We start from the raw sequence: 27,863 nt of genomic DNA on the forward strand, positions 1-27,863 counted from the left end.
TTTGTCCTATGAAACCTCTTGAGAGTTAAAAAGTAGTCTGGCAAGGAAGGCCTAGTCAAGGGGTCCCGTGGAGTTTGTGCTTGTCTAGCTGGGACATGAGAGCTGCTGAAGCCATGAACATTCCCTTGATTTTAGCCTGCAGTGTTAAGGAAAGTGGAGACCAACTTGACCCAAATTAACTAAAATGCTCACTGAGCGCACTGAAGCTCACTGAGCTTTGGCCACCCAGAAGTTTAAGGGAAAGAGACACACCATTGTCGCTGTTGTCAATTTGGCATGCTCCAACCTGCCCCACCCTACAAACCTTCCTGGGCTCAGGACCAGGTCAGCTCACTCTGCTCTGGCTACAGTTCCAGGATCCTGGAGGAGCCGCTGTTGTCCAGCAGGGCAGGTTATCCTAGGCGTTGCTACTCAACCAGGAGGTCCCAATCCCATCCCTTATTCTTCCGGCAAGAAGGTGGAACAGGCATTTTAGGAAGATAGTCAACAATAGTGAGGGTAAGGGGTCATAAAATGGCTCCTTTCTACATATCTGCCAACTACTTTTGCAAACAAACACACAAACAAAACTGTCACACTTTACCATCTTCTTTTTTAAAAAAAGATTTTACTTATTTATTCATGAGAGACACAGAGAGAGAGAGAGAGAGAAGCACAGACCCAGGCAGAAGGAGAAGCAGGCTCCATTCCATGCAGGGAGCCTGACATAGGACTCGATCCCGCGTCTCCAGGACCACACCCAGGACTGAAGGTGGCGCTAAGCCACTGAGCCACCCGAGCTGCCCTACCATCTTGGTATCCTAGTTGATGTGGTTAACATTATATTTAAATCGTTTCAGAAGTTTCCAAACTGCACATTTTAAGTGACACAAAGGGCTTTCTCTCTCTCTCTGAGGCCTCACATTTGCTCTCCTACTTTAAGATTGGTGGTATTAGGGATCCCTGGGTGGTGCAGCGGTGTGGCGCCTGCCTTTGGCCCAGGGCGTGATCCCGGAGACCCGGGATCGAATCCCACGTCGGGCTCCCGGTGCATGGAGCCTGCTTCTCCCTCTGCCTGTGTGTCTGCCTCTCTCTCTCTCTCTGTGTGACTATCATGAATAAAAAAATAAAAAAAATTAAAAAAAAAAAAGATTGGTGGTATTGGGACACCTGGGTGGCTCAGTAGTTGGGTGCCTCCCTTCAGCCCGGGGCGCAATCCTGGAGTCCCGGGATCAGGTCCTACATCGGGCTCCCTGCATGGAGCCTGCTTCTCCCTCTGCCTATGTCTCTGCCTCTCTCTCTCTGTCTCTCTGTCTCTTATGAATAAATAAATAAAATCTTAAAAAAAATATTAGTGGTATTTCTGCAGCATGAATACAGAACTTTGACAAGGGCAGTGTAATAGAGCTCATGGGCGGGGGGGGGGGGGGGTGGAATCCAAGTGTATCAGTGGTCAGATCTCCATAGACATCAGGTAAGTAAAGCCCATAGCTAGCTGTCGTATGGGCCGTACCCTCAATATTGGTTTCACACAACAGTTCTATTTGCAAAACAAAGGAGGAAAATCATGTATTAAGTATCTTGGGGAAAATTCATGCTGTATGGTTTGGAAATATATGAGAACACTTAGTTTTCTCCGATTTATTTCTTGTGGCTTATGTTCCTTTCAGAATGCCGTGGAGAGAGCACTACATAAACCCAGAAAGGAGAAAAAGCTAGTCACCAAACCTTGCATTTTTCTTTTCCTCTGCACATGCCTTATCAGCCTGAACAAGTGCTCCCAACCTCTTTCCAGTTTTTCCAATCTGAGCTAAGCCTGGGGCCCCAGTCTCTGGGGTTGGGATGCCATTACTCAACGGTCAGCTTTGTTGGGCTGCTTTTCAGATATTCCCACCACCAGAGCAGCAACTCCCCTTCTTAAAATATATATATATTTTTTTTAGTAATCGCTAAGCCCAGTGTGGGGCTCAAACCCACGATCCTGAAATCAAGAGTTGCACGCTCCTCCAACTGAGCCAGCCAGGCACCCCTGTAGCAACTCACATGCACTCTGTAGCAAAGCCAATACATCCATCCTGATTTCCTTTCCTTTCTTTTTTGGGCAAATATCACTTTGAAATAGCTTAAATGGGTTTTGGGGGGTCACCTTTTTATCCCATGACCCACAAATTAGTCAACAATGCCCGAGGGAATAAAAGTATTTAAAATTAGCACTGTGAATCTACTCCAAAATAAGGGACACCTAAACCTTAAACAAATCCCACAAAACTCAATTCTTTAAAATAGTATCACCAAAATGAAAAAAAAAATCCTTAAATGTTAGAAATCCTCAAGAGAATATTCACTTATACATTTAGCAGATTTGTAACACTGAATTTGTGTAGCATCTATAAGGCCTATTTTAGCTATATGTAATTCTTCTCTAACCTTTTTTGCCCTTCTTAGGTCAATTAATAATCATTCGATATTGGATTTTTTTTTTGCTTGTTTCATTCTTTTTTTTTATTTTAATTTTTTTGTTTCATTCTTTAGACAAATTTCCAAAGCTTGCAAACTCTCTCCCCATTCTCACCATAACAGGACTGTTCTAGCAGTGTTTTCAGGTTGATACATCAAAGTATTCCAGAAAATTAAACCGTAGAGCTGCCATTCCACACTGCTTTATCAAACACTTAAACATAATAGCAGGACGACCAGGTACTCCAGGTACTCGGACTTTGAAGCTGTCTCACCTCATCAGTTTCAGCACCAATAAACAGACTTTAGTTACTTATATAGTGTGTTCTGAGGATACATTTCTCCCTCACCCCACTGTTTGGAATCCACCCACTTAGCTAAGAAGTTATGTTTGGCTTTAATATAGTACAACGGAATCCTCTCGTAACTTGCTCCTCTGTGCATTAATTTGAAAATTTCTACAGCCAGCCTCAGCCCCAATATGACTCCACACAATATGACTCTAAAGAAGATGTTAGAAGGAGCTAAACTTTACTGAAAACACACATATACATATATATATGTACTATATAGGTATATGGATATACCTATCTATATGCTTGCTATATAGATACACACATATATATACTTAATTTTGTATACAGAATAGGAGAAGCAACTCATTTCTTATTTTCCTTTAAGAAATCATATTCTGGGGCACCTGGGTGGGTGGCTCAGTGGTTGAGCATCTGCCTGTGGCTCAGGTCATGATCCCAGGGTCCTGGGATCAAGTCCCACATCAGGCTCCCTATGGGGAGCCTGCTTCTCCCTCTGCCTATGTTTCTGCCTCTCTCTGTGTGTCTCATGAATAAATAAATAAAATCTTTAAAAAAAGAGAGAAAAAAAGAAATCATGTTCCCTCTGGTAATGGGAAATATCCATAAGCTAGAGTTCATATATCCCATTTTCTACCCACAAAGACCCCCTACAGTCAACTTATTTGCCAATGTTAAAAAAGACAACTGAAACACACCAACTTGAGAATGTCTAGGACAAAAGTGCCCAAGTCCTAAAGCCAGTTTTAGAATTGGCTGCCCTGCCATCTAGGTTTACTGACCTGCACTCTGATTTCAGTCACATCCATGCGTCTTGCAAGTTCCTGTCTGAGGAGAAAAAAACCACAAATGTTCAGTATTTGGAGTTGTGGATAAAAGGAAATGTATCCATATACATTTTATGCTTGTTTAAAAATATGTACCCTCCCCCCTCAACCCCCCCCACCAAGGGTGCCTGGGTGGCTCAGTCGGTTAAGCGTCTGCCTACGGCTCAGGTCATGATCCCAGGATCCTGGAATCAAGTCCCTCGGCAGGCTCCCTGCTCAGCGGGGAGTCTGCTTCTCTCTCTGCCCCTCCCCCCACTCATGTGTGCTCATGCTCTCTCTCACTCTGTGTCTAATAAATAAATAAAATCTTACAAAAAAAGACCCCCTTCAAGTAAACTTTTCTGTCATTCTCAGCTCCAGCCTTGCTTTATAGATAGTTTCCCCTCAAAATTTAAGGTGTCATCAACAACTCGGTACTCAAGATAAACAATTTTAAAGCACTATTTAAAAAATAATAATTAATGCAAAAAATCTATGATGAACAAATTATCACAATTTTACTTATTTATTATTATTATTATTTATTTTTTTAAGTAAGCTCTATGACCAACATGGTGCCCCTCCCTCTAAATTTTATTTATTTATTTATTTATTTATTTATTTATTTATTTATTTATTTTTAAAGTAGGCTCTATGCCCTATGTGGGGCTTGAAGGCTTGAACTCAAAACCCCAAGATCAGGAATCACATGCTCTTTGGACCGAGCCAGCCAGGTACCTCCCCCCTCGAGATTTTAAATGAAAGGATCTAACATTGCAGTTGCAGGAGAGTACCTTATTCTCCTTACCCTTATTTCAATAAAATTTTATTTACAAAAAGCCACCAACACAGACAATAACTGAAAAAATGTATAAATTAAACTACATCAAAATCAAAACCTTTTGTAGATCAAAGTACAAAATCAATAGAGTGAAAAGGCAACCCATGCAATGGGAAAAAATATTTGCAAATCATATATCTGATAAGGAATTAATATCCAGTGTATATTAAGGACTACAACTCAATAAATAAACATCATCCAGATTAAAAAATAGGCAAAGGACTCGGATAGATGTTTCTCCAAAGATTATATACAAATGGGTGTGAAAGACGCTCAACATCAGTAATGAACGTGCATATCAAAACCACACTAATACCACCTCATACTATTAGAATGAGTACTATCAAAAAAACAGAAAATAACAAGTGTTGGTGAGGATGTAGAGAAATTAAAACCCTTGTGCACTGTTGGTAGGAATATAAAATAGTATAGCTGCTAAGGAAAACAGTAGAATAGTTGCTCAAAATTAAACACAGAATTGCCATATGATCCAACAATTCCATTTCTGAGTATATACTGAAAAGAATTAAAAACAGGGTCTTGGGAAGATATTTTCACACGTATGGTCATAGAAGTATAATCATAATAGCCAAAAGGAGCAACCCAAGTGCTCAATAATGAAAAATGGGTAAATAAAATATGGTATACACATGCAATGGAATATTATTCAGTCTTAACAAGGAAGGAAATTGTAGCATATGCTTCCACACAGAAGAACATTAAAGACTGTATGCTTGGGGAATAGGAGGATGGCCAAAATAGGTGAAGGGGAGAAGATACAGACTTCCAGCTATGAAATAAATAAATCACAGGAACTAAAGACACAGCTCAGAGAATGTAGTCAATGATATTGCAATAGGATCATATGATGACAGATGGTAGCTATACCTGTAGTGCACATAGCACAACATATAGAGAAGTTGATTTACTATGTGGTATATTTGTTGTTTTTTTAAAAAAGATTTTTTTTATTTATTCATGAGAGACACACACACAGAGAGAGAGAGAGAGAGGCAGAGACACAGGCAGAGGGAGAAGCAGGCTCCATGCAGGGAGCCCGATGTGGGACTCGATCCCGGTCTCCAGGATCACACCTTGTGCTGAAGGCGGTGCTAAACCTCTGAGCCACTGGGGCTGCCCCTATGTGGTATATTTGAAACTAATGTAATATTGTTTGGCAACTATACTCAAATAAAAAAATTAGTATTTTATTTATTTGAGAGAGGAGGGGGTGGGGAGAGGGACAAGCAAACTCCATGCTGAGTGCAGAGCCTGATGTGGGGCTTGTTGGAAGCTCAAGTGATTGAGCTACCCAGGGCCCCTATTTTTTTTTTTTAAAGATGATACACGGGTGCCTGGGTGGCTCAGTTGGTTGAGTATCTGCCTTCGGCTCAGGTTATGATGACAGGGTCCTGAGATAGAGCCCCACGTCGGGCTCCCTGATCAGCAGGGGAGTCTGCTTCTCTTTCTTCCTCTTCCTCTGCCCCTGCTGGTGTTTGCTCTCTCTCACTTACTCTCTCAAATAAATAAAATATTATAAAAACAAAAAAATTCCAGCTATAAAATAAATAAGTCATGGAAATGAAAATACAACATAGGGAATATAGTCAATAATACTGGAATAACGTTCTATGGTGATAGATGGTGACTACACTTATCAGGGTGAGCACTGAGTAACGTATAAAATTGTCGAATCATTATGTTGTACACTTGAAACTAATACAACAGTGTATGTTAATTATACTTCAATAAAAAACCAAAAGGCTTATAAAAAATTAAAAGACTGTAGGCCATGTAAAATAAACCAGTGACAAAAAGGCAAATAACTGCCTAATTAAACTAATATGAGGTGCTTAGTGTAGTCAAAATCATAGCCAGAAAGTAGAATGGTGGCTACCCAGGACTGAGGGGTGAGGTGGGAATGGGTGTCACTATGTAATGGTAATAGTTTCAGGTTTGCAATATAAAAAGATTTCTGGAAATAGATGGTGGTCATAGTTGCATGATAAGAAGTACTTTATACTACCGAACTGTACACTTTAAAATGGTAAAGACATTACATTTTATGTTAAATGTATTTTACCAAAATAGATAAATCAGGAAAAAATTAATAAATTAGTCTTAATAAAGAATAAAATGGGTCAGACTTGAATATGCATATTAAAAGATGCTCAACAGGGCAGCCCGAGTGGCTCAGTGGTTTAGTGCCTGCTTTCAGCCCTGGGTGTGATCCTGGAGACCTGGGATCAAGTCCCACATTAGGCTCCCTGCATGGAGCCTGCTTCTCCCTCTGCCTGTGTCTCTGCCTCTCTCTCTCTCTCTCACTGTGTCTCTCATGAATAAATAAACAAATAAATAAATAAAATCTTTCAAAAAAGAAAAATGCAAATCAAAACCATAATGAGATACCACTTTTCACATCCTTTGAGATGGCTAACAGAAAACGGGCATCTCACTGGCTCAGTCAGTGGGGCATGAAACTTTTTTTTTTTTTTTCCGGGAGAGAGCACCAGCAGGGGGAAGGGGAAAGGGGAAAGGGAGAGGGAGAGAGAAAATCTTTTTCTTTTTTAAAAGATTTTATTTATTTATTCATGAGAGACACAGGAAGAGAGGCAGAGACACAGGCAGAGGGAGAAGAAGCAGGCTCCATGCAAGGAGCCCGATGCAGGACTTGATCCTGGGGAATCCTGGATCACGCACTGAGCCAAAGGCAGTCGCCCAACCACTGAGCCACCCAGGCGTCCCAAGAGAGAAAATCTTAAGTAGGTTCCACACTCAGCATCCCAGCCACTCAGGCACCCCAAGCGTGCAACTCTTGATCTTGGGGTTGTGAGTTCAAGCCCCACCTTGGATCTAGAGAAAACTTAAGAATAAAACATTAAAACAGCCAGAAAATATCAAGTGTTGGGGTGCCTGCATGGCTCAGTCAGTTTAGCATTCCAACTGTTGATTTTGGCTCAGGTCATGATCTCAGGGTCAGGAGCTGGAGGCACGCATCAGGCTCCTGGAGACTGTGAAGCCTGCTTAAGATTCTCTCTCCCTCCCTCTGCCTCTCCCACTGTTTGTGCACCCACACTCTCTCTCACAAACACAAAAAAAGAAAAAAGAAAAAGCAAATAACAAGTGTTAACAAGAACGTGAAGAAATTAAAATAAATCCTTGTGGACTGCTAGTTAGAATGCAAAATGGTGCAGCCACTATGGAACACAGTAGAACAGCTACACAAAAAATTAAAAACAGGATTACCATATGATCCAATAACTCCACTTCTGGGTATATACCCAAAATAATTGAAAACAGTGACTCTAACTGCAATTAGCACACCCAAGTTCATAGCAGTATTATTCACAATAACCAAACTGAAGTGCCCAATAATAAATGAATAAACAAAATATGGTATTTACAAACAATGGAAAATTACTCAGCCCTAAAAAGGAAGGAAATTCTGAGACATGCTACATCATGGATGAACCCTGGGGACATCATACTAAGTGAAATATACCAGGCATAAAAAGAAAAGCACTGTGTAATTAAATTACTTAAATGAGGCACTTACAATAGTCAAATTTATTAAAACACATAGTAAAAAAGGCGACTGCCAGGGGCAGGGGTAATGGGGGAATAGTGAGTTGTTCACTGTGTAATCCTTTCAGTTTTGCAAGGTGAAAGGAGTTCTGGAGATTAGTTGTACAAAAATATAAATGTAATTAATACTACTGAACTGTACACTTAAAAATGGTTAAGATCACAAATTTAATCTTTATATTTTACCACAATTTATTGTTTTTAAAACTTTTTTTTTAATAATCTCTAAGCCAGGGATCCCTGGGTGGCGCAGTGGTTTGGCGCCTGCCTTTGGCCCAGGGCACGATCCTGGAGACCCGGGATCGAATCCCATGTCGGGCTCCCGGTGCATGGAGCCTGCTTCTCCCTCTGCCTGTGTCTCTATCTCTGTCTCTCTCTCTCTCTGTGACTATCATAAATAAATAAAAATAAAAAATAAAAAATATATATAATCTCTAAGCCAAAGGTAGGGCTCAAACTCACAACTCCAAGACCAAGAGCTGCACGTTCCTCTGGCTGAGCCAGGCAGGCACCCCTATTTTGCTTGTTTTTTTTTTTTTAAGTCTTTTTATTTTTTTAAAGATTTTATTTTGGGCAGCGGGGTGGCTCAGAGGTTTAATGTGGCCTCCACACAGCGGTTTGGCGCCTGCCTTTGGCCCAGGGCGCGATCCTAGAGACCCGGGATAGAATCCCACATCGGGCTCCCGGTGCATGGAGCCTGCTTCTCCCTCTGCCTGTGTCTCTGCCTCTCTCTCTCTCTCTCTCTGTGACTATCATAAAAAAAAAAAATTTAATGTGGCCTCCAGGGCCTGATCCTGGAGGCCTGGGATCGGGTCCCGCGTCGGGCTCCCTGCACAGAGGCTGCTTCTCCCTCTCTCTCTCTACTCTCTGTGTCTCTCGTGAATAAATATTTGGGTTTTCTTTTTAAGATTTTATTTATTTATTCACGAGAGACACAGGCAGAGGGAGAAGCAGGCTCCAGGGAGCCCAACATCGGACTTGATGCGGAGCTGCAGGATCACGCTCTGAGCCAAAGGCAGATGCCCAACTGCTGAGCTACTCAGGTGTCCGTTATTATTTATTTTTTATTTATTTATTTATTTATTTATTTATTTATTTATTTATTTATTTATTTATTTGATAGAGAGAGCACCGGAGAGGGGCAGGCAGAGGGAGAGGGAGAAGCAGGCTCCCTGCTGAGCAGAATGCCCTGCAAGCCAGCTCAGTGCTCTATCCCAGCCCCCACCCCCGCAAGGCAGCCGCTTAACCATCTGAGCCACCCAGATGCCCCTAAAGTCTTTAAGTTTATTTATTTAAGTAATCTCTATACCCAAATGGGGCTCAAACTCATGACCCCATAGATCAAGAGCTGCACCCTCCTCTGACTGAGCCAGTCAGGCACCATAGTTTACCACAAAATTTCTTTTTTTAGAAAAAAAGACACAGAGAGAGAGGCAGAGACATGGGCAGAGGGAGAAGCAGGTTCCCGTGGGACTTGGTCCCCGAACCGGGATCACGCCCCGGCGGAAGGCAGACAGACGCTCAACCATGGAGCCACCCAGGTGTCGCTATGACACATTTTTAAAGTTTTTTACATTTGTTTATTTTTTTAAAGATTTTATTTATTTATTCATGAGAGACTCAGACTGAGAGAGAGGCAGAGACACAGGCAGAGGGAGAAGCAGGCTCCATGCAGGGAGCTCAATGCAGGACGCGATCCCAGGACCCCGGGATCACTCCCTGGGCCGAAGGCGGCGCTAAACCGCTGAGCCACCCCGGCTGTCCCTTTACGTTTATTTATTTAAAGAATCTCTACAGACAAGTGAGGCTCAAACTCACGACCCCCGCCCCACACCGCAGATCAAGAGCTACACGCTCCTCTAGCCGAGCCAACCAGGCGCCCCTATTTTACCACAAGTTTTTTTTTTTTTTTTAAAGCTCATTTAAGTAATCCCTGCTCCAACTCATGACCACCGCCAACGATCAAGAGTCCGGGCTCTCTCAACTGAGCCAGCCCCGGTGCCTCTACCACAATTTAAAAAACAAAAACAAAAAGACTACCCACCACAGTGTCCAGATTTGTTTCACGTAATTACTGTATAAAAATATTTCTCTTGATGCACAGAAGGCATTCTCCCTCCCTCAACCCTTGGCCCTTTTGGTTTCGACAGGAAAGAAGGAGGCTGAGGGGTGGGGGGAGAACCAAAGACACGAAGAAATGAGCCCACGGTCCCGGGAGAACTGGGCACCTCCTGGAACAAGCCTCTTACCTTGTGAGCACATCTGGATATTGAGTGTGCTGGAAGGCACTTTCCAGCTCCTGAACCTGCACCTGTGTGAACTTATTGCGCTGGGCTCGCCGTCTCCTTCGGGGCTGGGGAGCCCTAGCAGCCACCGCCTGGGGTAGCTCTTCAGGTGCCAGCTGCCCCAGCTCCTGGACGCCACCGCCGACCTCGTGGATCCCTTCACCTTCATGGTTCACGATGCCCTCGCGGTTGAAGTCACCTTCGCAGTTGATGTCGCCTTCGAGGTTGAAGTGGCCTTCGTGGTTGAAGTCGCCTTCGAGGTTGAAGTGGCCTTGGCGGTTGAAGTCGCCTTCGAGGTTGATGTCGCCTTCGAGGTTGAAGTGGCCTTCGCGGTTGAAGTCGCCTTCGAGGTTGATGTCGCCTTCGCGGTTGATGTCGCTTTCGAGGTTGAAGTCGCCTTCGGGGTTGATGTCGCCTTCGAGGTTGAAGTCGCCTTCGGGATTGATGTCGCCTTCGAGGTTGATGTCGCCCTCGCGGTTGATGTCGCCTTCGAGGCTGAAGTTGCCTTCGCGGTTGATGTCGCCTTCGAGGTTGAAGTTGTCTTCGAGGTTGAAGTTGTCTTCGAGGTTGAAGTTGTCTTCGAGGTTGAAGTCGTCTTCGAGGTTGAAGTTGTCTTCGAGGTTGAAGTTGTCTTCGAGGTTGAAGTTGTCTTCGAGGTTGAAGTTGTCTTCGAAGTTGATGTCTAGGTTCATATCGCCGTGGAAGAAGTTGATGGCACCTTCCAGGTTGATGTCCCCTTCGAGGTTGCTGCCATCGCCGTGGTACATGAATTTGTCCACAAGGCCTGGATTTCCTTCATCGATGTGGCTGCCTTCAGCTTCTGGTGCTGAACCCTGCACAGATTCACATCTTACTTGCACTTGATTCATTCCCAGCCAGTAGTTGCTGGGGTCATAGTAGTCACCCGGGTCATAGTAACTGCCTCTGGGCAGAGGATCCATGGCTGTGGCGCTGTGGAAGACTAGCGCTTCCACAAACCCTCTGTGGTTGAGAACAGAGGTGCAGTCTGAGGCGGAAGTTCCTCCTCTTTGGCGCCAGGGGGTTTGCGGCAAGTTCTACCCCCACGCACACCCCCTTAGACGATTGCTACTGGCTGTCCTTTTCCCGCCAATTGCAGTGGGTGGGGCTTGCTTACGCATGCAAGTGGCTGGGGTGTGGCCAAAAAATAGAGGCATGATGGGAAAGGTGGGGGCTGGTGGGGGGCTTGGCTGTGTGGAGAAGGGGAGGATCTGATTTACAGTTCAGTTTGCCACGCCCCACTTGACCAGAGTGCATATTCTGTGGAAGAGGCTATACTGGATTCAAACTGATCTGCGGGGGCGATCCCTGGGTGGCGCAGCGGTTTGGCGCCTGCCTTTGGCCCAGGGCGCGATCCTGGAGACCCGGGATCGAATCCCACGTCGGGCTCCCGGTGCATGGAGCCTGCTTCTCCTTCTGCCTGTGTCTCTGCCTCTCTCTCTCTCTCTCTCTCTCTATCATAAATAAATAAAAATTTATAAAAAAAAAAAACTGATCTGGGGGCAATGGCTGGGGTAGGGGTTTGCGGGAAGAGATGAGGGCTATAGACTTCACACTATCTACCGAGCTCTTTTGGAAAAGTTTGGAGAAAGGCTCACGGTTCAGCCCTTTATGTTTGGCAGGCGGTGCACACCACAGTCTAGTAATAAAGTTAAAATCGTTAACTGAGTTTCTGCAAGGATACAGAAAGCACACCCCACCATGTTCCCAAGGGTACCCAGGGTGGGATCCTGGAGCTGGGTTTGCAGAGCTTTCTGGGTAAGATACACTCCACAAAATCCGAGGTGCCCCTTGAAAAAGTTCAAGTACTCCAGATTTTAAGTGATGAAACCACACCAGAGTGCAAGTGTAAACCCCCCAGTGCTTAGTGCACCCAAAAACTGTTGCATTTTACTAGCGCTGCACACCACAGATTATGTATCTTCTGTAGCGTTCCATTCCAGCATCTGTGGTCCCCGATACAACCTCAGCTGGTTCCTGTGCTGGGCTCGGGCAATGAACCCAGGTGAATTTCGACCTTTCCCCCTACAGCTCCCTCTACCCCTCCCTCCTCTCCACTTCCATTCCGAAAATTATCAACCTGATCTTTTGAACAGGAAAAAATAAAATTCATCTCTTTTATTGTCAAATAAAAGAGATGCAGGACGGTGCAGGGTAGGAAAAATTTTGCCCGCTAGCTTTCAAAGTCTTCTAGCTAGTCTAAGAATTAAATTGAGGGCAGCCCTCGTGGCTCACCGGTTTAGAGCTGCCTTCAGCCCAGGGCGTGATTCCGAAGCCCTGGAATCGAGTCCCGTATCAGGCTCCCTGCATGGAGCCTGCTTCTCCCTCTGCCTGTGTCTCTGCCTCTCTATCTCTCTCTCAGAGTCTCTCATGAATAAGTAAATAAAATCTTTAAAATAAAAGATTTTTAAAAAGAAAAAAAGATTTTATTTGGGGCACCCGGGTGGCTCAGTGGTTGAGTGTCTCCCTTTGGCTCAGGACCTAGGATAGAATCCTGCATCTGGCTCCTTGAAGGGAGCCTGCTTCTCCCTCTGCCTATGTCTCTGCCTCTCATGAATAAATAAATAAAATCTTTTAAAAATTAAAATAAAAAGATTTTATTTACTTGAGAGAGTCAGCACAAGCAAAGGGAAGGACAACATGGGGCTCATCCTCGGACCCCAAAATTATGATCTGAGACGAAAGCAAGCGCCAAACTGCTGAGCCACCCAGGCTGCCCTTAAAAAAATGAATCATAAAAAAGTTATTTTTTAAAGATTTCATTTATTCAGAGAGAGAGAGAGAGAGAGGCAGAGACACAGGCAGAGAGAGAAGCAGGCTCCATGCAGGGAGCCCGACGTGGGATTCGACCCCGGGTCTCCAGGATCACATCCGGGGCTGCAGGCGCTGCTAAACTACTGCGCCACCAGGGCCGCCCCTAAAAATTATTTACTTATTTATTTATTTATTTATTTAAAATTCTTTTTAAAAAAATCAAGCAGGGAAATGCTAGCCTGATGCTACCTAGGTTTTTGTAAACCGTGTTTGACTAAAATCATGGTGAGAAGAGTAAGGAGTGGCCAGTTGTGTAAGTGAAGGATCAGATTCCATCTCTCTTTAAAATTTTGATAATTTGGACCCCTGGGTGGCTCAGTGCTTGAGCATCCACCTTTGGTTCAGGTCATGATCCCGGGGTCCTGGAATCGAGTCCACATCAGGCTCCTTGGGGGGAGCCTGCTTCTCCCTCATACTAAGTCTCTGCCTCTCTCTCTCTCTCTCTCTCTGTCTCTCTCTGTGTCTCATGAATAAACAAAATCTTTAAAAATAATAAATAAATTTTTAAGATAATTTGTTAATAATAATTAATTTTTATTTTTAAAAATTGTGCAAAAGGAATCATTTACCGGGAATCCTGAGGTTTTGGGATGCATGGGTGGCTCAGCGGTTAAGGGTCTGCCTTTGGCTCAGGGCGTGATCCTGGAGACCCGAGATCGAGTCCCACATCGGGCTCCCTGCAGGGAGCCTGCTTCTCCCTCTGCCTGTGTCTCTGCCTCTCATTAATAAATGAATAAAATATTTTAAAAAAACCTTAGTGTGGAGAAAAAATACCATCCCTAAAGCAAGGCCTCAATCTGAATATTACAAAACAATGTACCAGGAGAGAGTGTGGTGGAATAGGTAAATCTCTCTGTCTGTCTGTATTTTTTTTAAGGGTTTTCCTTCTTTTTTTTTTTAAGATTTTATTTATTTATTCATGAGAGACACAGAGACAGAGAGAGAGAGGCAGAGACACAGGCAGAGGGAGAAAAGCAGACTCCATGCAGGGAGCCCGATGTGGGACTCGATCCCGGGACCCCAGGATCAGGCCCTGGGCAGAAGGCTGCGCTAAGCCACCAGGGCTGCCCTGTACGTATTTATTTAAAAGTAAACTCAACCCCACAACACGGAGCTCAAGCTCACGAACCCCGAGATCGAGAGTCACATGCTCTACCGACAGCCAGCCAGGTGCCCCTGGAATAGGTAATCATTTATTTATTTATTTTAAAGATTTATTTATTTAATTGAGAGAGAGTGAGAGAGCCAGAGAGCCAGAGAGCAGAGGGAGGGGCAAATGAAAAGAATCTCAAGCGGACTCCACCCTGAGCCGGATGCAGGGCTTGATGTCACAACCCTGAGATCATGACCTGAGCTGAAATCAGGAGTCAGAGGCTCAACTGACTGAGCCACCCAGGCACCCCACTGGGAGTAGGTATTTAAAAGCATGCATGAACTGAAGATGATGAATTTCATTTCCTCTAGCTCCAAATACTGAATATTTGTGGGTTGCTCACCTCAGAAAGGAGCTTGCAAGATGCATGCAAGTGACTGAAGACAGCACCCAGGCTAATCTATCTGAAAAAAAAAAAAAAACTATTTGGTGAGAAATAATTAGCCATGTTCAAAAAATAACTTTTTTCTTTTCTTTTTTCTTTTTCTTTTTTTTTTTTTTTTTTTAGGATTTTATTTTTAGGAGCACCTGGGTGGCTCAGTGGTTGAGCATCTGCCTTTAGCTCAGGTCGTGGTCCTGGGGACCTGGGATCAATTCCCACATCTGGCTCCCCGCAGGGAGCCTGCTTCTCCCTCTGCCTATGTCTCTGCCTCTCTCTCATTTATTTATTTATGCACGAGAGACACAGAAAGCGAGGCAGAGGGAGAAGCAGACTCCATGCAGGGAGCCCGATGCGGGACTCGATCCCAGGACTCCGGGATCATGGCCTGAGCATGAAGGCAGACACCTCACCGCTGAGCCACCCAGGCGTCCCAATAAATAAAAATCTTCAAAAGAATTCACTACTATTATTGCATAAAATATCCTATCACCACAGTATAACCTATGGCATACGTGGCATAACGGAAAGAGGCATGATTAGAAATTACACATTCTCGTTCTTTTAGAGACACTGGAATATCTCCAGATGAAAACTATGTGATGTCTTGATTTGCATCAAAATAATCCAGGGGCATATGCAAGTGTGTTGAATTGGTGAGGGTATTGATGAAACAAGGCTGGTTCTGAATAATTGTTGAAACTGAGAGATGAATGCATATCGTTGGGATTCTCTCTGCTTTTGCGTATGCCTGACATTTCACGTAATGAAAAACATGCTTTGGGGCTTTTTTTTTTTTAAGTTTTATTTATTTAAGTGTTCTCTGCAGCCAACGTGGGGCTTGAACTCACAACCCTGATATCAAAGAGTCCCATGCTTTTCTGACTGAGCCAGCCAGGCACCCCTAAGAAAACATGTTGTTTTGTTTTTAAATTTTTCAAAGATTTATTTATTCATTTGAGAGAGAGAGCGAGAGAAAGAGAACATGAGTGGAAGGAGGGGCAGAGGAGAGGGAGAGAGAGAATCCCAAGCAGACTGTGCGCTGAGCTCCGAGCCCAATCTCACGATCCTGAGATCATGACCGGAGCCAAAACCAAGAGTCGGATGCTCGACAGTTCAACTGAGCCACCCAGGCGCCTCTAAACAACATGTTCTTTAATGGCTGGAGTTACCAACTCAAATGCCGATGAAGGCAGGTAACATAACAGCAAGGAGAGTGGAGACGGGCAAACTGAGGAAGAACACATCTCTTTCAAAGGGGACGGCCTGTACTCAGTCCCAGCTCACTGTGCTGCAGGGGAATGTTGGGCCAAGATGGCCAGATTTTCCGAGTTTTTTTTCAAGATTGGCCCCAACTCCAAACGTCTATATGAAACCTTCCATTTCTTTAACTGTTATAACTAACTGAAATAGGTCTTATTGAAAAGTGTGCCAGCTATCTAAAAGAGGTCTGTGGACTAGAGTCAGGCTGCAGCTGCCAGGTTGCAACCTTTGCAGGATAAGCTAACATTAAACAATTTTCATTGTCTGGAGCAGAAGAACATCATCGAAGAAAGTCAGAAAGAAAGAAACCAACCAACCAACCAACCAACACCTGGGGTGCCCGGGTGGCTCAGTCGGTTAAGTATCTGACTCTTGGTTTTGGCTCAGGTCAGGATCTCGGGGTCATGAGATGGAGCCCCAAGTCAGGCTCCTTAATCAGCAGAGTCTGCTTGAAATTCTCTCTCTCCATCTCCCTCTGCCGCTCCCTCCGCTTGTGCTCTTGCTCTCTTTAAAGTAAATAAATAGGGCACCTCGGGTGGCTCAGCGGTTTAGCGCCTAGCGCCTGCCTTCAGCCCAGGGCCTGATCCTGGGGACCCCGGGATTGAGTCCCACGTCGGACTCCCTGCACAGAGCCTGCTTCTCCCTCTGCCTGTGTCTCTGTCTCTGCCTCTCTCTCTCTCTCTCTCTCTCTCTCTCTCTCCGTGCCTCTCATGAATAAATAAAATCTTTAAAAGATGCATATTGTTGGGATTCTCTCTGCTTTTGCGTATGCCTGACATTTCACGTAATGAAAAACATGCTTTGGGGCTTTTTTTTTTTTTTTAAGTTTTATTTATTTAAGTGTTCTCTGCAGCCAACGTGGGGCTTGAACTCACAACCCTGATATCAGAGTCCCATGCTTTTCTGACTGAGCCAGCCAGGCACCCCTAAGAAAACATGTTCTGTTTTGTTTTTAAATTTTTCAAAGATTTATTTATTCATTTGAGAGAGAGAGCGAGAGAAAGAGAACATGAGTGGAAGGAGGGGCAGAGGAGAGGGAGAGAGAGAATCCCAAGCAGAATCCCAATCTCTCTCTCCGTGCCTCTCATAAGTAAATAAAATCTTTAAGAGATTAAAAAAAAATAAATACAGTAAATAAATAAAAATCTTAAAAAGAAAAAAAAAAGAACCTACAAAAGCTAACCATCCTAGGATGCCATTATTCTACCCTCCTACTTCTGTTTATAAGCCCTGCTCTCGTACATGCTTTGTTCTCTCCCTTCTGTGTCCCCCTCTGTGAGTTTCTTTATTTTCTTTAAAGATTTTATTTATTTATTTATTTATTCATGAGAGACAGAGAGAGAGAGAGAGAGAGAGAGAGAGAGGCAGAGACACAGGCAGAGGGAGAAGCAGGCTCCCCCCAAGGAGCCCGATGCGAGACTCAATCCCAGACCCGGGGGATCACACCCTGAGCCGGAGGCAGATAGATGCTCAACCGCTGAGCCACCCAGGCGTCCCTCTGAGTTTCTTTAGTTCTCACGCCACTTGCCTCGTTCTTTTTTTTAAAAATTTTATTATTTATTTTTCACTCACCTGGTTTTGATCTCAAATTTCTGAGCACTGAGGACGAAAACATCTGAGTGACCAGGACAGGAGGCCCTCTGGTGACGAATCAGACCCCACAGGACCTGATCATACTTGCTGGAACATTTTGTAGCTGTTCTTCATGATAAGTGGGCATCTCGGGGAGAGTCTTAAGAAAATATTATGCTTCGGAGACAAGGTAACAGATTGGGAAGTTCAGAGTGCTCTGGAGAAGAAAAAGGGGATTTTAGGGAACTAATTGTCTCTTGTTGGTCAGGAAACAATTTCCTGAAGCTCAGCAGTTTTTTCAGTCTCCTAGGTTTCTTTTTCTTCTACTAAATGCAGTAAAATTTAACTGTAATACTTTTTTATTTTTCAAAGCACATACAGTATGATTCCAGCCTTATTAGATTCTCTCTATACATACGTGCGTCCATTCACCCCTCTTCTTTATCCTTGTGTGTGTAGGAATATCCTTGAGGATATCAAGCAAGACTGAGTATCACCAATACCAAGAGTATTTTTTCTTCCTGAGCTGTGAGTAGATTTGATCTTTCTGCTTTGGACCTCTATGAATTCCCTGAAATTTCATAATGCCAATTACCATTTATGACTAAAGGTATTATATAAAAGAATGAAAGAACAGAAATTCAAAAGATTTTAAATGTATCAATATTTTATTTTTAAGAAGATTTCTTATTTATTTGAGAGAGAGGGAGAGACAGAGAGAGCGCGCATGTGCACACAGAGGGAGAGGGAGGTGACATCCCGCCAAGCACAGAGCCCAACGTGGGGCTCAATCTCAGGACTCTGACATCATAACCTGAGCCAAAGGCAGACGGTTAACCCACTGAGCCACCCAGGTGCCCCTAAATGCATCAATATTTTAATCAAAAAGGATTGTATTTATATATTCATGAGAGACACACACACACACACACAGAGGCCGAGACACAAGCAGAGAGAGAGAAGCAGGCTCCACGCAGGAAGCCCGACGTGGGACTCGATCCCGGGTCTCCAGGATCACGCCCTGGGGCCAGGATGGCGCTAAACCGCTGAGCCACCTGGGCTGCCCTCAATATTTTAATCTTGTTGATTTTCAAGATCCAGAAGTAAACTTCCATTCGCAGATAAGGTGCAGAACTTTCCCTTATATGTGAATTTCAAATAAGCAACAAATAATCTTTTCGTAGAAGTATATCCCAAAAATTGCATAGAACATTCTTTTTTTTTTTTTTTTAAAGATTTTATTCATGAGAGATGCACAGAGAGAGAGAGAGAGAGGAGGAGAGGCAGAGACACAGGCAGAAGGCAGGCCCCATGCAAGGAGGCCGACATGGGACTCGATCCCAGGACTCTAGGATCACGCCCTGGGCCCAAGGCAGGCGCCTAACTGCTGAGCCACCCAGGGATCCTCTGCATGGGACATTCTTATTGAAAAATATATTGTTGTTTATCTGTAATTAAGATGTTCTTAAGTATCTAAAAGAAAAAAAAAAGGACCACCTGGGAGGCTCAACTGGTTGATTGCCTGCCTTTGGCTTGGGTCAAATAATCTCAGGGGCCTGGGATGGAGCCCCACATTGGGCTCCCTGCTCAGTGGGGAGCCTGCTTCTCCCTCTCCCTCTGCCCCTCCGCCCCCAGCTTGTGCACTCCGTCTCTCAAGTAAATAAATAAAATCTTTTAGAAGCTGCAATTCAGGGCGCCTGAGTGCCTCAGGCAGTTAAGCATCTGCCTTCCACTCAGGTCCTGATCCTGAGGCCCTGGGATGGATCGCCACGCTGGGCTCCCTGATCAGCAGGGAGCCTGCTTCTCCCTCTCCCTCTCTCTGCCACTCCCATGCTTGTGCTCTCTCTGTCTCTCTCTCTCATAGTCTCTGTCAAATAAATAAATACAATATTTTTAAAAATGTAATTCAGCCTCCTGTATTTTTCTACTAAATAATGCAACTGTAATATAAACATACTGCCATTTCCATAGAAAATATTTTCAATAGTTGGTAATTTTTCCCCATTCCATTCAGATTTTTCTTTTTTCTTTTTTTTAAGATTTTATTTATTCATTCATTCATTCATGAGAGACACACACAGAGAGAGGCAGAGACACAGGCAGAGGGAGAAGCAGGCACCCCGCAGGGAACCCGATGCGAACTCGATCCCCAGAACTGGGGATCATGTCCCGAGCCACAGGCAGATGCTCAACCACTGAGCCACCCAGGCGCCCCGAGAGAGAGTTTGCTTTGAATTCAGGAGAGATTAAGAAACTTGCGGGCAGCCCCGGTGGCTCAGCGGTTTAGCGCCGCCTGCAGCCCGGGGCGTGATCCCGGACACCTGGGATGGAGTCCCATGTGGGGCTCCCTGCACGGAGCCTGCTCCTCCTCTGCCTGTGTCTCTGCCTCTGTGTGTGTGTCGCTCATTAAATAATAATAATAATAATAATAATAATAATAATAATACCTTTGGAAAAAACTTGGACTTCAACTTGAGCCATTCGCATATTACATGCGTATATACATATATATATACACACACAAACGCATCTATACACGACGGAGCACGCACCCTATATTATGGAACACGTGATACACGCACGCGCACACCTTAATGCAAAAGCTGATGAATTGACTGTCCTGTCCAACTGGCTCTCTGTGAAGTGTCCTGTGGCCCATCGCCCTTCCCTTCCGTCATTTCGGGCAGCTGGCTGAGAAAAGACGCGGTGTCCTGTTCAGCGTAGACTCCAAGAGGCTCCTGAGCATCCGGAAGGATGCGGGGATCTCGTTGGCTCCGCGGCGCATTTGCGCGGATGCACACAGCGGCTCCCGTCGGGGCAGGAGCCCGCCCTAAGGGCCCGTGGACTTTGCGGCGCTGGTCCCAAGTCTCTGCGGGGGGCAGATCCATCTGGGTGGCATCGAAGCCCGGAAGCCAGGGCACCGCTCGCGGCAACAGCGGCTCCAGTGGCCGCTTTTCACCGCCCCGAGCCCGAGGCTTCGGACTCCGGACTCGGGACTCCGAGCGGCAGCGTCGCATTTGCTCCAAGAGCGCGGAGCGCAGCCGACCCGCCCGCGCCCCGCGGGCCCGCTGCTGTCCCCCGCGCAGCTGAGCCGTCGGGGGGGCGGCCTCGCCCCAGGCTCCCCACACCGGTCCTGCCGATCCGTCCGCGGCCTCGCTCTCCAGGGCCCGCCCTGCGCACCGCGGGGCACGCCCTCGCCTCGGCCCCCGCCGCGGAGCCCGCGCGCGCCTGCGAGTTGGGGGCGACGGCGGGGCCTGGCCTCGGGGGCGAGGAGAGAGGGCAGGCATCGTGGCCCCCAAGAGCCCGCCTGCCTTCAGAGGCCCCTTCACCATTCATCCCGCTCTGGACTGATCCTATTTGGGCGTTTTCTGCCTGCCTTGCACTCGGTTTCCTCCTCGTCTTCAATCCATCTAGGACAAGCCCTTATAAATCCCTAGATCCTTAGATCCTCACTCTTACTCAAGTCCCTTCGTAAGGGACCTGCCACCTCCCGAATTGGAGCAGACGCGGCCAGGGAGCTCCCACCTACTAGAATTTACTCATTTTAATTTTAATTTCCTCTCTTTCTTTCTTTCTTTCTCTTTTCTTTTCTTTCTTTCTTTCTTTCTTTCTTTCTTTCTTTCTTTCTTTCTTTCTTTCTTTCTTTCTTTCTTTCTTTCTTTCTTTCTTTCTTTCTTTCTTTTCTTTCTTTTCTTTTTTTCTTTCCTTTCTTCTTTTTTCCAGCCAGATCGGACGAATCAACCCTGGTGATCAGTGGGGTGACAGATGCTGCAGCCAGATCCCCTCCACATTAGGAATTTACTTGTTCTATGTTATCTTTCCAGAGTATGTGTGTGTGTGTATATATATATAGATATACACATATATATAATTATATATATAATTATTTTTTGCCACTAGATTAAAGCTCATGGAAGTAAGGAGTCCTATTTTTTTAAAGTTCTTTTATTTTAATTCCAGTATAGTTAACATACAATGTTCTATTAGTTTCAAGTGTAGGATATAGTGATTCAACAATTCTATACATGATTCAGTTGCCCATCATGACACGTGTACTCTAGGAGCTCTGTTTTATTCATCACAGAACTCAAAGTGCCTGGCACTAAGGAGGCACTCGACCACTGCTTATGGGATGATGAACAAACATCTCTGGCTTGAGATAATAACACCATTTGTGAATGCGAATTCTTTGTTGTGAGTTGGGGAGGGTGGAGAGTTAAAGCAGCAGAGTAGAACAAAAGACCTTCCTAAGCGCTCTATAAACTTAGCTATAGTTCCTCTAAGGATGGTTAGCTGTTTTTCCTATTATTATTGCTGTAGGTATTCTTTTATGTTTAAAACGATTTTATTCATGAGACACACACACACACACACACACAGAGAGGCAGAGACAGAGGCAGAGGGAAAAGCAGACTGGGGAGGGGTGGTGGTGGTGGTGGTGGAGGCCAAGGCGGACTGGATCCCAAGAAGCTCAACCACTGAGCCACTCAGGCGCCCTCGATGTTCTTTTAAATGTCTTCCCTCACCTGGTGTTATTTATCAGCTTCTCCCCTCTCCTCTATTTGTGTCTATTTTAAGTTTTTTCCGGGGATCCCTGGGTGGCTCAGCGGTTTAGCACCTGCCTTCAGCCCAGGGTGTGATCCTGGAGTTCCGGGATTGAGTCCCACGTCGGGCTCCCTGCATGGAGCCTGCTTCTCCCTCTGCATGTGTCTCTGCCTCTCTCTCTCTCTGTGTCTGTCATGAATAAATAAATAAAATCTTTAAAAAAAGAAGAAAAATTTTTTCAGCTTTATTGAGGTATAAAAGACAAATTAAAATTTCAAATATTTAAAGTTACAAGTTGATATTTTGATGTATGTATACATCGTGAAAAGATTGCCAAAATCAAGGGAATTGACATACCTATCACCTCCCTGGTTGCCTTTTATTTCTGGTAACAACACTTAAGATCCACTCTCTTAGTGAATCTCAAGTATCAAGACCATGTTTTTAACGAAATCACCATGCTGTACATTCAATCTCCAGAACGTATTAATGTTGCATAATTGAAATTTGATACCCTTGGTCCAACATCTCCACGTTTTCCCTAAACCCCAACTCCTAAAACCACCATTCTGCACTCTGCTTCTAGGAGTTGAATTCTTTTATCTATTTTTCTTTAAAGATTTTATTTCCTTATTCATGAATGACAGAGAGAGAGAGAGAGAGAGAGATAGGCAGAGACACAGGCAGAGTGAAAAGCAGGCTCCATGCAGGGAGCCCGACGTGGGACTCGATCCTGGGACCCCAGGATCGCTCCCGGAGCTGAAGGCAGGCGCCCAACCACTGAGCCACCCAGGGGTCCCTAGGAGTTGGATTTTTTTAGATTTCATATATAAATGGGATCATGCAGGTTGTCTTTCTGTGTCTGGCTTATTTAATAATTCAAAATAACTTCCTCCAGGTTCATCCAAGTTTTTATAAATGGCATTTCTTAATTTTTAAAGCCCAAATGATATTCCATTATATATATAGATAGATAGATACATACATACATACATACATACACATATTTAAGTATATATATATATATATATATATATATATATATATATATATTCACCACATGGAGCCACTAACCGTGGTCATTTTGTCATAATGCACTAATGTAACAGACATAATTTAAAGAAAAAAATCCATGGAATTTTACTCTTAACACTTCAGTATAGCAGAGGAACCTGCAGTACCAGGCTCCTGCAGACTGGGATTCAGCAGCCAAATGATACAGCTCCCTGGAACAAACCTGAAGGGTCCATGGTGCCCTGAGATAGGGCAGAGAACACAAAACCTGCAGTGCTTTATTGCCACTTGCAATCATCAGCAGTAATAGTTAAATTGGAGCTATCTCTGATTTCACCCTCACCCCCTGAAGGCTAGAATTCTACGCGCAGATGCCTCCCAAGACTTCCATATTTTATCACTGCAGACACAATAAATCTTCAGTTCTAGAAATGTTTAAAAAGAGTTTATTTATTTGACAGAGACAGAAAGGGGAGGAGAGGAGAGGAGAGAGAGAGAGAGAAAGCATAAGCAGGGGGAGCTGCAGAGGGAGAGGTAGACGCAGGCTCCCTGCTGAGCGGGGAGCTCCACTGGTTCCATAGGACCCCAAGATCATGACTTGAGCCAAAGGCAGACGCTTACCCGACTGAGCCACCCAGGTGCCTCTTAAATTCTAAAAATACCACCTGTAAAAAGTTACTTTTTAGGCAATCAGAAAACTCTAAATGTAGGCAACTGGGCCATGATTCCAACAGATTGTTGTTGTTTTTAAAGATTTTATTTATATATTCGTGAGAGACACAGGAGAGAGAGAGAGAGAGGCAGAGACACAGACAGAGGGAGAGGCAGGCTCCATGCAGAAAGCCCGATGCGGGACTCGAACCCGGAACCCCGGGATCACGCCCTGGGCCAAAGGCAGACGCTCAACCGCTGAGCCACCCAGGCATCCCTCCAACAGATTGTTGCTGCTATTTCGAGGCTCGGATTGCGCTGTGGCTATGGAGGTGAAGTGTCTAAGTTTTTTGGAAACTCCATACTATAAAAGTGTAGAGATGAAAAGACATACTGTCTTGAGTTTCACTCATTTCTTAAAAGGTTGTTTTTGTTTGTTTGGTTGGTTTTTGCTTTTGTTTGTTAAGTAATCTCGACAGCCATCAGGGGCCTCAAACACACCACCTGGAGATCGAGAGTCCCATGCTCCACTGCCTGAGGCAGCCAGGTGCCCCGCCCTTGAGTTTCTTTTAAATGATCACAGCCAGAAGAGAAGTATGGGCAGAGGAGAGGAAGATGAAAGGAAAGAATGGAGGGAGGGACGGAGAAGACAGGAGTAGATGATGGAGGAAGGAAGAAAGGAGGGAGGAAGGGGAGGGGGGAGAGAGAAAAGAGAGAAGAAAGGAGAGAGAAAGGGAAACCATCTTTCCGTACTTCATAAGAATTCTGTGAGGTGATTACCATTATTTTAGTGAACACTGGTAGTAACAGGAATAGTTGCCCTATTTTCGGTTGGGGAAGAGGCGGCGAGAGACAGTCAGGCCTGCCAGTGTCACATAGTGAGCGGATAGCAGGAAAGCGGAAGGAGTGAAACTGTGCCCTGAAACCAGATGCAAGCGCTCCAAGTCCAGGGCCTGCTTACTTTCCTCAATTCCCTGGTCTTCCCTAGAAGATTTCTTGAGGTGGGAGCGGGTGGTGAGGGGCACCGTCTCCACTCGAGCCCATGCAAGTGCACACGTGACTTAGACAGATGCCACTACACACACAGAATTTTACATTCCAACTCAAGGGGACCTCCGATGTACCTGGTGGACAGCGGTGGCCTCCGAGCAGGGACTCTGGCTCTGGACCTGGGTGCCCACCCCCCCCCCCCCACTAACCGCAAGGAACTGAACCAAGAACCAGCTGAGAGAATCGCCTCCTAGAAACTCATCCTAAAACACTGCTTCCGCCAGGGCTCCCCCTGGCCCCAAACTCTCTCACGTTAACCATCATCCCAGACACACACACGTTCCAACGCCCTCCTTGAATTCACCCCCCCCCACCTAACATGTAAACTCTACGTGCCCCTCAGTATTACAGAGTTCTCTGCAGACACCTCTCTAGCTTCCTCTCCAGGTCACACTCCAGAGCCACCCTGGCTGTGTCTGGGTCCCCCTGAGATGAGCTGTATGCTTCTTCCCTCCTGGGGCTGCTCCTACTACCCCCTTGCACTGAGGTTCCATGCACGGCCTGCTTAGCATTTGCGGAACTTGGACTCCCTCTGAGGTGTAAGGGAAACCCCCACTGCTCCCCAAAAGCCCAATGTGCTTCTACCCGTGGCTGCGAGGAACAGTCTCTTCAGAGGTTTGTATCCTGCCCCACCTCCACCAAGCTCTGCACCTTGTCAAAGTCACGGACACTCTCTAGGCCTTCACTGCCTTGGTTAAGAAAAAAAAGTGAGGCCTCCACCGCCCCCAGCCACCCAAACCCCCTTCCCTCCTCGGGGCAGTAGTAGGATTGAGAGCCAGGCCCTGGGGCACAGTGAGCACTCACAGGAGGTCATAGCCGCTCAGGAGCAGGGGCGAGGCTCCCCGGCCGGCACCTCCGATCCCGGTGAGGGCCCAGGTGCAGCCTGACCCCACGTGGTCCTGACCCCTTCTTAGCTCCAGCGTCAGCTCCAGGTGTCTGAGCCCTCCCCGTGGGCCCTGTGTCAATCAATGGAAATGGCACAGCTCAGGAGAGCAGGGGCCAGCACGAGGAGCCCCATGCTACAGAGGGGCGGCATGGGACGCCGCATAGAGATGTCAGCTGATTTATTTACCTGGGACACAGACAGAGCCAGTTAGAGGTGGTGGGACTCCCATCAGTCTCTGCTTCTTTCCCTCAGGTGGGCTGATGTCTCTCCCCAGCCTGGGAGGGGCAGGATGCACGGCGGCGGCGGCGGCGGCGGCGGCGGCGGAGTCTGGACCAGAGACGCTCCCCACGCTGCCTGGCAGAGGGCCCTGTAAACACAGCAGCCAAAGAGGTTTATGGACTGAAGCCTACGGGGGTACAATGAGACCGGGTGGCTCAGCGGGTGGAGCGGGCGACTCTTGGTCTTGCAGTCACCGGCCCCCAGCCCCACACTGGGTGTGGAGAGGACTTCAAAAAATCAGAAAAACAGAAAGTCCCCCCCAAAGACAGGTAGGGCAAAGACAGACCTGATAGTCACAGGATAGCGTGCTGTCCTCATTGCCATCTGCCAGTGGGTGACCATCACCTCGCTGCTCTCACGGACCCTCGTTAATGAGAAAAACACAAATGGACTGAAATCGGACATGTGCGACGGGCAAGGTATGGCCACCGGGAATATGTGATTTTTGTCGTCTCGGTGAGTTCGGCCACACCCTGGTGAGGTAGTTGTCGCTGCTATCCTTTTACAGAAGGGGAAACCAGGGTAAAGTGAGAATAAGCAGCTCCACAGGTTAGCCAGCTAACAAGGGGTGAGCGAGCCGGGGTGCAGGTTGCGGCCGACTGGCTCCAGAGCCCCCTCCCATGACGCCGGCCCACGGAACCATGAGTCGTGGCTGTTTTTGCTGAGGATGATGCTCCATTCCGGTTTTAAAATGTGCGACGTGTGAAGAAGGTTAAGTAAACATTTTAACAAGTAAACGCTACCCACAACCGATGCCCAGGTAGGGCGATGCATGGCAAGGCTCCCGTGAGTGACTGAAGGAGAGCACCCGGGAGTGAACGCTCCGTGGCGCCCTGAGACAGGAAAGAACCTGCCACGGAAGCCGCCACAGATATCGTAGGTAGTCGAACACCAAGAGGAGGAAAACCCCTGTAGGTCTCTCACGCAGTAACTGATCTCAAGTCCACAGTTGTGCCTTGGGTCCAGTCGGGCCAAGAGGGCGTGGGGTGGGGTGGGCGCCTGTGGCACCCAACAAGGGGCCAACCTGGGGAGGAAACATTGGGTGTGAGCCAGGAGGAGGCAGTCCTACTGCCATCCCTTACCGCCTCTTTGAAAATGAATCGGTCCACAGACCTTTTGTAGTTAGTTTCTTGCCCCTCCTGCAGGAGCACGGGGCAAGGGGCGCGCTTCCATCCCCTTAGGCACAGTTAGTGAGGCACCTAGGGCCCGAGATGCGTTTTAGGAGCCCACAGAAATGAGGCAGCTTCTGATTTCAATTTATTTAAAGATCTTTTATCTATTTAAATACACGGGGGTGGGGGTGGGGGCAGAGAGAGAGGCAGAGACACAGGCAGAGAGAGAAGCCGACTCCATGCAGGGAGCGCGACGACGTGGGACTGGATCCCAGGTCTCCAGGATCAGGCCCTGGGCCGAAGGCGGCGCCAAACCGCCGAGCTACCCGGGCTGCCCAGCTTCTGATTTCAAATGGAGTTGGAGGAGTGAGGCTGTGCGGTAAACGTAGGGTAAGTCAAGTCCGTTGTCCGGCACAGGACCCGTTGTTGGAATCTATGTTCAAAATTCAGGATACTAACAAAAGTGCTGGGGCATCTGTAAAACAGCTCTGGGGGCAGCCCCGGTGGCTCAGCGCTTTAGCGCCGCCGTCGGTCCCGGGGCACGATCCTGGGGTCCCGGGATCGAGTCCCACGTCGGGCTCCCTGCACGGAGCCTGCTTCTCCCTCTGCCTGTGTCTCTGCCTCCTCTCTCTCTGTGTCTCTCATGAGTATATAAATAACATCTTTGAAACACACACACACACATACACACACACACACGAAGAAAAACTAAGGGGAGGAGGGAAAGGGGTGGGGGAGAAACGGTGGCAAGAAAGTGGGTGGGTCATCACCCAGATCCCAAGGGTCCCACCCTAAGGGGCATACATGCATGCTTGTCTAGAGCATCTGGGCAGAGGCATAGACGCTGAGCCCAAACGGGA

The 27,863-nt window shown here is 46.3% G+C and overlaps 1 protein-coding gene and 1 pseudogene across 6 annotated transcripts in view; both read right to left on the reverse strand.

Annotated features, from left to right (window-relative positions):
* Window positions 1-27,863, reverse strand: part of LOC144308711 (uncharacterized) — a 41,173-nt gene that overhangs the window by 836 nt on the left and 12,474 nt on the right. For 3 of the 6 annotated variants that reach the window (XM_077889604.1, XM_077889601.1, XM_077889603.1), the window contains exons 3-6: window positions 17,467-17,683; window positions 14,596-14,656; window positions 10,232-11,100; window positions 3,533-3,578 (exon numbers count right to left, since the gene is read on the reverse strand). In XM_077889604.1, the coding sequence (XP_077745730.1) occupies window positions 3,533-3,578; window positions 10,232-11,034 (849 nt within the window). In that variant the 5' untranslated portion in view covers window positions 11,035-11,100; window positions 14,596-14,656; window positions 17,467-17,683. Of the gene's footprint in view, window positions 1-304; window positions 444-3,532; window positions 3,579-10,231; window positions 11,592-14,595; window positions 14,657-17,466; window positions 17,684-20,056; window positions 20,481-27,863 lie in introns of those variants that run through there. The other 3 variants (XM_077889605.1, XR_013375063.1, XM_077889600.1) reach the window with 3 other exon arrangements.
* Window positions 21,396-27,863, reverse strand: part of LOC144308832 (uncharacterized) — a 43,531-nt pseudogene continuing 37,063 nt past the window's right edge.

The sequence above is a fragment of the Canis aureus genome, chromosome X (assembly GCF_053574225.1).
Source record: "Canis aureus isolate CA01 chromosome X, VMU_Caureus_v.1.0, whole genome shotgun sequence".
Classification (NCBI taxonomy): Eukaryota; Metazoa; Chordata; class Mammalia; order Carnivora; family Canidae; genus Canis; species Canis aureus.